Source organism: Sparus aurata, chromosome 12 (genome assembly GCF_900880675.1).
Source record: "Sparus aurata chromosome 12, fSpaAur1.1, whole genome shotgun sequence".
Taxonomy (NCBI): Eukaryota; Metazoa; Chordata; class Actinopteri; order Spariformes; family Sparidae; genus Sparus; species Sparus aurata.
The window spans coordinates 6,711,846-6,724,028 of record NC_044198.1 but is presented as its reverse complement, the minus strand read 5'-3'; the positions used below and the strand labels follow the sequence as shown (position 1 = coordinate 6,724,028).

The window sequence follows — 12,183 nt, the reverse complement described above, 5'->3', positions numbered from 1 at the left end:
ATTCTTTACAGACTGGACTATCGACATCTAAACAGACAGAGAGGGGCTTGAATCTGTGATAACTTGTCAACTGTGTGTAGTGTTACAGTGAAGGCAGAAAAAATTACAGGAGACACATGCAGACAGTAGAAGACATATCAAAATAACATCTGTTTCTATTCTTGCACAAAATATATACATTCAAGCACTTCAATGACCCATGTCTACTTATGTCTATTCTCAAAAACTTTCAAAGCCCAAATTCACAAACTGTTTTTCCATCATCACAGTTCCCCTGACTGGACTAAACTTCCTGTGTCACAGCATGCTGCTTCTCCACAGTGCAACCTCAGCAGCTGCAAGCATACAGTGAACCCTGATAGTAACGTACATAGTGACATACAAGAGACAGTTGTAATGGCACTCAGAGGGGCCCATGATTGCTGCAGCTCTAACCTTAAGCTCTGTGACCAAGATGTCTGTGATGCTTCCGAGCACAGTCACAAAGTCAAACACATTCCAGGCTGCCTTCAGGTAGTTCTGAAAGACAAACGATGCATAGAGAGGTCAGGCAATTCATTTAAACTGTAAAATGTTCAGCTTCTTTGGTGCAATTGCTTACAATGTTTACAATGAAACATAATGGGATAATGTTCAAACTCAGTTTTTTATGTAGATTACTTTCTCGGTTAATTAATATATATATATATATATATATATATATATATATATATATATACATATATAGATGTATATATAGATATAAATTGACAACGGAATGAAGGAATGAACGAGCATTTGTTGCAGATGTAGTTCAATCCCTGTATTTCAGATTTAGGTTCAGTTTAAAAAATCCTTGCTGACATATTTCTGTAACTTTCAATAGATCAAACACAAAGAAACTAAGAAAGAAAGAAAGAAAAAAACATACAAGAAAGAAATACAAGCACAACAAAACACAAAATGTAGACATCCCACAAATCTATATGTAAAAAAACCACAAATGCTGACACAGCCTCCTGTATAAACTAAGTGCTTAGCTGCTGCCTGCAGCCTACATCCTCTCCGACTGGTCAATCATCCAGTTCCGGAGGCCAGAAGGTGCTGCCAGGCCGTGCAGCTGCAGTCTGAAGAGATGCAGCAGCCGAGTGTTTATACCAGCAGATGCGAGCCCATCCATCTGGTCCTAACAGCTAAACAGGTGGAGGCAAGTGGTGTGTGAGAAAAGCTATTTAATAAATGGGCCTCGTAAATGGAACGGAGCCAGAGATGAAATGCCTCGCTGCAGGCTAGACGGCCCCATGTTGGGGAAAATTTATTCTTCCTAAGCACTCTTCCGTGCATCCCTTCTTTTGTCAGTAGTTCACCCTCCTCATTCCTGGATTTGGGACTTTACACCTTTTACTTTTACTGCTTAATGACATGTCATACATCGTCTACTAAAACATTTATGCTCTTTTGTGTACCATAACATCACAATCCTTTAAAACATCCTTCCACTAAGGGCACACCCAGATTATAATCTACACCATGCCCAAGCACGTTGGACCCACAAAGTCCAGTTTGTTTGACTAGTGTGAGCATTCCGTACTGTGCTCAAGAACGGTACACGTCCTTGGTGCTGGCACAGTTGGAAGGTGTGCTTTGGCATAGTATGGTTGGTCATGCACGAGCAGAAGCACGGGTGCACAACGTAGACATGTATAATCATGTGTATTATGCTGCATGATCAAAAAATCCAGCAATGTGAGAGGGCCATCTACAACCAAAATGAAACAAAGTAAGCCACAAATAAGTGAGTAAAGTTAGTTATGTTCCCTGTGTTGTGCCTTTCCATTGTTTTTTTGACCGCGTTTTGATGTGATGGCGTATGTAAAAGAGGTTACTCTGCTCAGACCCGATTGCAGCCGGAGCAATGTGAGTGCAGGACAGCGGCGGACCGGGGAAGAGCGACTATCGTGGTTAAGCATGGTACGGAGCAACTGGGCCAAGTGTGAGTGCACCCTAAGTGTGAATTTGTGGCAGATTCTTCTTTAGAAATGACCTCTAAATGCTGACATTAATGACCACAGATCTCACAATTGTAAATTGTTGTTTTAACATTTATAAGGACAGCACTGTCAACAATTACTGAGCAATATTAGCAACGTTGAATGCAGAAGTCACCCTCAGTCTGATATTTTCTGGCTGATTTGCATATCCAAAGGGAGATTTTTCCCTCATGTGTGTAAACAGAAAAACAATATAACAATGAATAATTGTCTAGCGTTTGCAGAGTACAGCGCAGCATATGATCCCGACAGCTCACCAGTGGACCGAAAGCAATAATCTTGAGGATGCACTCCAGTGTGAAGAGGGCCGTGAAAACGATGTTTAAGTATTTCAGCATGGACTCGTACAGATATGGAGCTCCGTAGAACTGAGGACAGAATGAAAAATATACAATGAATATATTTGGTGAAAAAACTGAGAGAGGAACCACAGTAAATACATGAAAGCTGCATCATAGATTTATGATACTGAAATCTACAAGTGTAAATGCAAACGAGAACCACTGCAATTATATTTGATTGCTCTGACGCACTCGAGGAAGATGTTTAAAAGATGTACATGTATTTGTCAATCCCAGCTGCAAATATACATTTTAATCATCTCAAGTACCAATAGGCACGAACTGTGTCTTGCCTTTGTGATAATGACAGGTGACTGTGAAATTATCTGTGCCTGTGTGGGGTTTTTTTTTTGGTCATTGTTCACGCAACCACCAGGAGTGCTTTAATAACTTCACAGTCCTGAAAGTCTGTCAGAGGCTAACCCAACATTTCAGTCATATTTCGAGAAAGTTGAATGTATGATACAAAAAAAAAACATCATTGCAATTTCTTTGCAATAGAACTACAGTATACAATACCGGGGTTAAAACTTAACGCACTGATAGAGGAGCACACACGTTGGCAAGCAAGAAAGAAACTGGCGAAGTCCTTGCTTAAATATGGCTTATATTGCCTTTAATTGAAATCTACTGTTTTCCATCTGAGTAAATTATGTTTCTTTTCGGTACTTAATGATTGTCTGACCTCAACCCCGGTTTTCTTCTGATAGCCATCCATCACAATCCTGGTATAAAGGCTAGTTAGTTGGGAGCTAGCTATCTATCCATGCTGTAATGGCACTCCTGATCCTGAACGTCATGAGTAATAAGAGGTAACAACCTATTGTTTCCTCACAATAAGGGGTTGATTATCTTTGGATGGCTATCAGTAATGGCTTCTGAATGTATTGGATTCTTTATAGGCCGCTGTGTTTCCATTAGTAACGCAAATGTGTGTGTGCAAGTGTATGTGAAAATGTGTAACCTGGATTTATGTTTTCACTCAATATGAGTCACCAAAGCCACCTCACACATTTAAAATCACACTAACGCAGTATATCTGAACAACCTTTGAAACATTTTTTTCACATAAGTTGTTAGATATTATGGTCAGAATCTGACAACGGTACATTAGAAATATTGTTAGATTATGTAAATGAAACCAGAGCCAGCGGGCGAACAGAGCTCTTTTCTGGCACCGGTCTGCATTATTCAAACTGGCTGCTTCATTCCCTCAGAGATTTTCTCTTCTGACTACGGGAACTGCCAAGACACGAGCACTTAACTCTGATAGCAGCAAGCACTGTTTGTTAGAAGTGTCGCAGGGGTGTGTTGGTGGTGGTGTTTGATTTTTACTTGTTGACCATGTCTGAAGGCCAGACAACTGTTGTTGCTGTATTATCTTCTCCGCCTTATGAACTAGGATGAAATGGTTCAGATTTATGGAATCAGCTTCTGTAGTCCAATTTAATATTAAAATAGTGTGCCGTATCATACTGGGAACTGCACTAGTATCACTGAGCCAATAGACTTCTTCTTTCTGGCTGAGAGGTATCTGAGAGGGATAGGCGTTTTGCATCATAAGCAGGAAGAATCACTGACCTTCATCATCAGCACGACTGTGTTGAGGGCGATTAAAGTCATGATGGCGTACTCAAACAGAGGCGACACCACAAATTTCCACATCTTGTACTGGAAGGACTCTTTGTTCTCTGGCATGTATCTCGTCAGTGGCTTGGCGTTGATGGCAAAGTCAATACAAGCCCTCTGTTTGATGAAGAGACAACATAAAAACAGACTATGAAGCCTGCATAATACAAGAACTTCACACCTTTCATCACAGAAGAGAAAAGTGCTGGGAAATCAAATTCGAAAACATGAAAGACAGCTGGCACGCCACCACAGGATTTTCTAAGCCACTCGTGATATTGTAAGATGAGACCACAAACTAAAGCTCTCTAATAAGTAGCCAATACTTTATAGAAGAAAAAAAACAGTGTGATTTTAACAAAGTCCCTGTGAAGTGGAGATGAAGAGAGCGGAGAAGATTCATTCCACTGTTTCCGTTGTTAGTGCTTTGTTCTGTTTGTAAGTCATGTTAGTTCTAATTTGCCTGGAAGTGATGTTTAGAAGTGCGATCAGCATTTGCTCTGATTTCTAATGAAGAAAACATTTGTGATGCAAGAGACATTTTGGGAAACTAGTGCCTTTGCAGAAATAATCAGCGTGTTCTTGTTTGCATGTAGCGGAGGGGGTTGTTGTTCTCCAGGAGAAAAATAAAGGAAGTGCATCACTCTTCACCACTCTCACACCTCATTTTTCTCCAGGCTACACTCGGACATGGCTTTGTCGCCCTGCTCCTGAAAGGTGATGATGATCAAAGCCACGAATATGTTGACGAAGAAGAAGGGGAACACCACAAAGTAGACCACATAGAAGATGGACGTCTCCATGCGGAAGCCTGGGGTTGGGCCCTTGTCCTCATAGGTAGCGTCCACAGAGTGCTTCAGAACCCTGAAAAGAAGGCAAAGAAGAACTCAGGTGAGATATGAACAACCACTGAGAGTGATGCTTATAATATCTGTAGAGATTCAGTGGAGGTCATCAACCTTTGTCTGGCCTTGACAGACTAATTCAACAAATGTCCACACATTTTCCTCAAATGGTTGCCGCTAATTTTTAAAGCCCTTACTTCCCAAATTTCCCAAGTCAATCTCCATTAACCTAACATTTGGAGGAGATATGCAACAATCATTTTAACGATCAAATCTAAAATAATCTGTCAATTATTTTCTGGATTAATCGATTAATTGATGATCCACAAAACAACAGACAACAAGGACATGCGGATCTCAATATCCTACATCAGATGGTTACATCTTTAAATATTGATTTGTCTAACAAACAATCCAAAACCTTGAAATATTCAATTAACCATGATCTCACATCTGAGACCCCTCACTGAGGAGATCAATTGATTATTAAAATAGTAATGTTCTTTCGGTCAACTAAATGATTAATCATTGCAGATATATAATATATTAGAGTGATGCAAGCTCTTCTAATCATCCTCCCTTCCAACCTTTCCCCCACTTTACAATGTAATTAATCCTGGAAGTGGAAACAACAAGTCTTGATGTAATTACAGTGAAAGCAATCTGTCTTAAAATACCTATCCTGCAAATACTCAATCAAACCAACAGCAGAGCTTTCTGACAATCTTCACACAGGATTTCTTAATGAATGAATGACTGTTTTTTCTCCCCATTTTCAACTGCAAGTCAACTTTGTCCTTGACCATGATTTTACCCTTATCTTAACAATATGTTTATTATAATAACAAGGATGACAAAGGTCATTTAAACCCTAAACCGTTTTCCTAAGTTAAACAAGGTACTTATTTTAACCCATCATCTCTCCCTAACCCTAGCCAAATTCTTACTATAGCATTGTCATCAACTGATTTTTTTTTTTTAGTATTTGTTTGGCCTTTTATGGCTTTATTGATAATACAGCTGAAGATATGACAGGTAACAGGGAGAATGAGAGGGGGAGTGACACGCAGCAAAGGGACCCAGGCCGGGTGTCGAACCTGGGTCCGCTGCAGAGCCTCAGCACATGGGATGCGCGCTCTACCCGCTGAGCTATTTTAACAGTAATTTGTAGTAGTTTCAGGAGCACAGAAAAATGATGTCTTCCTGCTGATAGGGGCATCAGATCAGAATATGCTTCTACAGTTTGTGTTGTTCCAGAGGGCATGAACAAACTACATATTTTGTCCTTAATTGTGGAGGACTTGTTAGATGATTACGATAATGGCAAGGATTACTGGCACAAAAATAAGGCTCAAATGAAAATGCAAATATAAAAATAACTACGAAAATAATATTTTAAATTAAACAAACAGTAAAATGAACTGCCGTGGTTGCTTTTATTTGTTCACACACAATGCTGTCGGACCCTCTTATAAATGTCATTCAGATCACCATTCAAGTCTTAAAACTAGGAAACTAAGTATTCTGAATGCTTGAAAGATGGACAGTTTGAAAAAAGAAAGGATTTTAATCGATCAGACAGAACATTGAACATTCCACACAGTATTCTTACTTGTCAAAACCTGGAGCTGACATTTACTAAAATGCAACGCATCCACTGACTGGCTGTGCTATGTCAGTAGCTGCTACTGTAGCCTCGAGGCACTTCCAGGTAATCCAATCCAATTGAATTTTGGACGTCAGCCTTGGTATGCTCATTGCCAGGCACACGCTTGAGAAGGAATCTGTAATCACCCATTCTCAGTGGGAGTGTTGGGGTCTGTTTTCAGTCTCATCATCCCCTCAAACAGCTCATTTTACTCTTGTTGCATGCATATCTAAGTATATATACAGTTTTTGGTTTTAAGTTTTGATTAAACTACTATATTTTATTAGAGTCACTAACAGGTAAACAAAATCATAAATACAGGAAATACTGTGTATTAAATGGACAACTCATTTGTGAGTTGCATTTTGTTGTGATGTTTATGCTGTCACACCTTTTTAGGAGTGGGAGTTCAGACTACCTTGACAGGCACAGACACTTTAACAGCTTACTTCTCATCTACAGGTAAGTGCACTGAATGAAATGAGCTAACAACCATCAACAGTCCTTCATGGAGACAACAATGATGGTGATGATGATGATGATGGTGATGATGATGGTGATGATGATGATGATGATGATAAATGCTACTTTAGCTCAGGCACAGAATGGCAGACGGAGGCCGTCTATGCAATGAGCCCTGATTGCATCTTTGTAGAAGGCATAGTAATTAAGCCTGGGAGAAATCAGTTTGGTTTAATCTGCGCTGTACTAGCTGCCTCCAGGTGTGCGGAGTGAATTTCGAGACACTGAAGGGAATTCTTACATGCAAAAGAACAAATAATTTAACATTACTTTAAATACTCAATATACTACATATCAAATTCATTCCATATCATCATAGGATTTTTCAGTTTCATATTCAGCTTGTAAACCACTGTCTTAACAGCTGACTTTAAATTACATTTTATGTATGATAGGTGTTAAACAAATGAAGTGACATGGAGGATGTTTCTGACTTACAACGGCCAGCCCTCTCCGGTGGAGACGGTGAAGAGTGTGAGGAAGGCCCAGAGAACATTGTCGTAATGAAACTCGTACTTCTTCCACTCTCTGGGCTGAGATTTCACTCCATCCTTGTCATAGTCCAGAAAATGACCCCTGAGACAGAGACATAAAGAGTAGAAGACTAAGGTGAAAAAAGCTGATATCATAAGGAGATAATAATCAGACAAAGCTAGGGGATATAATGCAACAAGGATTTTTTAATCAAATTGCAATTTATTTTGAAAATTTAGATTCATTCAGAAGACAGTCACGGTAAGTTTGGATGGCGTACCTGCAGTCTTTCTCCAGACCCTTGGACTCATCGGTGCAGTAGAAGAATTTGCCCTTAAAGAGCTGCACAGCGATAACAGCGAAGATGAACATGAAGAGGATGTAGACGATGAGGATGTTAAGAACGTTCTTCAGAGAGTTTACAACACAGTCGAACACCGCCTGAAATATTTGCACAGACACACACAGATCAGCAAACATAACTTATTTATGTATACATATCTACACATCTACATTTTTAGGAGGCTACAATGATGTACATCAAATCCATTCCCAGGAAACTTAACCATGACAGGTCCATTATTATTTGTTTTATTTTTCATGGATCAATTGTAAATCATCATATATTTTAAATTATAACTGTCACTTTTTATCAAATGTCAAACTTTTGATTGTATATGTATATGAACTGCAATAACCTGTTTGATATCTTGCTGTCTCTAAGTGCAACAAATCCTTTTTAAGTCAGACTGCCTAGCTGTGACTATAGAAGTAGCTTGACACCACACAGTTCAATATAAAGACAAAAAGAAGGGAAAGACATTCAGAACACTGAAGGAAGGAGACCGCTTATCACACAAGCTTATGTGACAGTTACAGCTCACTGTATCTCATCAGTCATGTACTGCGCTGTTTTGGTTACATTCGAAGTAACTGCTTGAAATAAGTGTTTGAAAGTTATTTGAACCCTACTTTTTGAAAAAGTGTCACACCTATAGCATGATGTTGTCAAAGCTCCACAAAACCTCTCACTGTGGAGACTGGAATGGGTCATTGAATGACCAAAGTGTCTGACTCTGAGACAAGTAATCTCCCACCAACATTCATTATTAGTCTCTTTTTACAACGATAATGATCTTTCCCTAACTTACCCAAGTAGTTCAAGTTACATAAACTTCACCAAACCTTTACCATAGAGGTGGCAGATCAGAAAACACACATCTGCTCTTGGAACATAAAAAACTGAGTACATGAACACACCTGTGCATGAAGTCAGCCTTTCCGTCTCCCTGCCTGTCATTCTCTCCATCCAGCTGTTTTCTCCTGTCAGCCTATGCTGTGATCTCCCTATGAGATGAAGCGCTTTGTCTATCTATCCTGACATGTATGCAATCCACCCAATGAATATGCTTCTGCATGAATGATCGCCATCTAGACTTCTCTATCCAGAGCGAGGATGGAACATATTTCTCCCCTCCTCTACCAGCCTGTCTGTCCAAGTTTTGAAAAGGAGTTTTGGATGAGCGTCCGTCTGCCAGCTCTGATTTGTCTCAATCATCACACTTCCATTACTCCAATCACATCTTTCATCTTTTGTCAGATCCATTACTTTTGCATGATCGGCTGCCTTCATGCACCAGAGGGAAGCTGTCATTTCTGCGTCAAAGGACACAGTTGAGGGTCACGATTCATAAATACAGATTTTTTAATCTATGTACTTTATACATTGGTTACATTTTTTTTTTAATAAAGCAGCTACTTAAAATTTCAAAATCTCCAAATTTGGAGACCCTCAAATTATTCTGGAAATATTTTTCGTTATATTTGTAGAAAATGCTCAAGTTCCAACAGTAATCAGTAAATCAAATGTTCTGAAAAATTAAAATTAAAATCCGGTATATGTGTCTGGCACAGGCATCAAACAAGTATTTTTGTTTGTCTACCTATGTACCTGCACGCACTCTGCCAATGTACCCATTGGGCATGTCTTGCTTTCCACAAGTCTAGACAGATGTATTGCTAAAGCTTTTTGCAAACAAGTTGGGAGAGAAAGACAGAAAGTGCAGCCAAAATACAATGTGTAGTATTTTGGCTGCACGTGTAATTCACGTGTTTCGCAGGAATGGCCTTAGATGGGGATATTTTGGATATGTTCGAAATGTTGCTTAATCATGCAGATTTCTCCAATCTTACCAACCTCAGCATAAACCAAAAATAATTTCTCTATAATGATTTATAATAATCTCAAATAATATTTTGATCTCTGTCCATGTAGATAACTGTACTAGATGCTAGACTATTTAGAAGAAAAATGTACTTTGATTTTAATCTATTTTGATCTTAAGTAATTTGAAACATGGACATAAATTGATCGTCCCTCTTTTAAAGCACATGTGAAAAGGCTAAGACATAATAAATGGAAACACCCGGCAGAAATTGACTTTACCTCTAACTTCACTTAAACACATTTACCAAACACTGCAACAAAGATGAGTCATATTTAATTATATACCAATTTGTCAACATTAAAGGAGGAACAGCAGTCGGCACAGTGTGATGTGACAACTGAGGTCTCAATAGGCCAAATGTTGAGAAAAGTCCATGTGCAGCTATCAGTCCAGTTAAATGCAGGTTCACAAAAAAACCCTCCAAAATACTTAATATATGTTGTGAAATTGTTTAATGTTGTTAAAAGCAAATTGTAATGGAGTTTGATACTGTGTCCTGTGTTAACAGGAAGTGACCCCTTTAAAAGAGCTTTTATTTTGAAGTGACAGGAAGTAATTATTATTATTTTTTTAATGTAATGTAGGTCTAAGAAGAGAATATGTCCGCATTTCCTTTTGTCAACTGCAGTATGTTTATCAGTTCAGTTTCAATGTCCTCTGTCAGGGTGGTTTATGAAGCTTCCACGACATAACAATATACCAAGGAAAATCCTGAAAGTCACAAAAACAGCTGCCAAACAAAGACAAACAGCAGTGACCAAAAGGAACAGCGTTCACAAGCTCAAACAGCCGTCTGTATAAATAGAGTTCACTGCTAAATGGCCGAAAGCCACCTTTATAACAGTGTTCAAAATAGAGTTAACAAAGACTCACACCACCATTTTTGGGCATCAAACACTTAAGGCTTAAAAGATGGCTCTTAGAAGTTACTACTTTACAGAGCTGTTGCTCTTTGAAGTAACTGCTTGGACTAGTTAAAATGAATTCAAACTGTGACCCAGTTTAAAAAAGGGATATCTGAATGTTAGGAATAGAAAGAAACTTGTCAAATCAACTCTGCAGTATCATAATGCTCTGGCTTTATGATGGTGTTTGTCGTCCATGACCATTATTAGCAAACTATTAGTAAACTGCTAGCTTGTTGCTAGAATGTATTCTGGCAGATGTTTTTACTCACTAAACATACAGGATGTTGTTTTCAGACATTCTAAAGTTCCATTCCATTCCATTGAAATTCATTGCAACTGCCCTGAATCAATGCTAACTACAACAGTTGTTCCCAACAAAGGAGCAGCTACAAACTTTTCAGAGTCACCTTCCAAACCTACACGGTGTAAGTGTTTGATGCTCCAAAACACAGTCTCTCAAAAATGTTATCAAACACTGAAGTAATGTATGTTCTGGGAAATACAGTCTCCTTGCACAGAACTATTTCAGTAAAGGAAGCAATTTCAACCATATCCATCCACAACCCAGAACACCCCAAAAGTCAAACAGCGCAAGTCTTTTGTCTAGAGTTCAAGATAAAAGAAGATGTATAATTCAAAACAAGACAGTTTTGAATCAAATACATCAATTCATTTTTGACATAATGTAAGTGAATTTGACTTGTGAAAGTGAGTCCGACTAACGCCAGCTGTGGCCCCAGCTTCCCCTCAGAATGGACTGGGGTTGGTGACAAATTGGAATACAAACCTTCAACTTGGGCAGCCGTTTAATGGTCTTGAGTGGCCGCAGGACTCGCAAGACCCTCAGGGACTTGATGGTGTTGATGTCCTTGCCTTTGGTCCCTCTGTGCAGATATAAAATATAGTTAGTCTGGATGATGTCGTGTAACTGATAGTCATAGTAAACCCTTTTATTCCATCGTCCAGTCAGAGGAGCTGGTACCTGTTTTATTCTGTTAGTAGAGTACATGCATGTGAATCACGTTATTCTACAGAAGCATGCAACTGTGGAGGAAGATTAATTTGTTTACAGTAACTTAAGTACTGTAAATAAATACACATATCAGATGTTTTTGCTGATTTACGTGACCATTTTCATTTTGCAAGATTGCCTACTTTTCCTCCACTCCCAAATATTATACTTTTTACTGCACTCACATATCTGAAGACTGTGGTCACATTACATTGTATCCTTTTCTTTCTTTCTTTCCTTTTTATGGCTCCTTTCATGACTTTCATTTCTCTTTTCTCTCACCCTTTCCTTCCTTCTCTTTTTCTCTTTTACCTTCCCTCCCAAATCACATTTCTTCATTTCATCCCTTTTCCTTTCCTTCATTCCTGTCCTCTCTTTCTTTCTGTCCTTCTCTTCAACGTATCTAACAACTACATACATTTAGGATATAAGTTGTTTACACACTTGTAAAACTAAACTAAACCCTTCTCACATTTTCCTCCTCATACTGTTTTTTTTAAATGAACAACTTTTCTTGCAGTTTCTATTTTTCAATTTGGTGTCATT

At 38.8% G+C, this 12,183-nt stretch overlaps 1 protein-coding gene across 1 annotated transcript in view; it reads right to left on the bottom strand.

Annotated features, from left to right (window-relative positions):
* cacna1bb (calcium channel, voltage-dependent, N type, alpha 1B subunit, b) overlaps positions 1-12,183 on the bottom strand; it is a 177,491-nt gene that overhangs the window by 32,822 nt on the left and 132,486 nt on the right. Inside the window, exons 31-37 of the mRNA XM_030436578.1 lie at positions 11,413-11,509; positions 7,770-7,930; positions 7,454-7,591; positions 4,663-4,864; positions 3,953-4,117; positions 2,288-2,398; positions 436-519 (exon numbers count right to left, since the gene is read on the bottom strand). Of these exons, the coding sequence (XP_030292438.1) occupies positions 436-519; positions 2,288-2,398; positions 3,953-4,117; positions 4,663-4,864; positions 7,454-7,591; positions 7,770-7,930; positions 11,413-11,509 (958 nt within the window). The remainder of the gene's footprint in view (positions 1-435; positions 520-2,287; positions 2,399-3,952; positions 4,118-4,662; positions 4,865-7,453; positions 7,592-7,769; positions 7,931-11,412; positions 11,510-12,183) is intronic.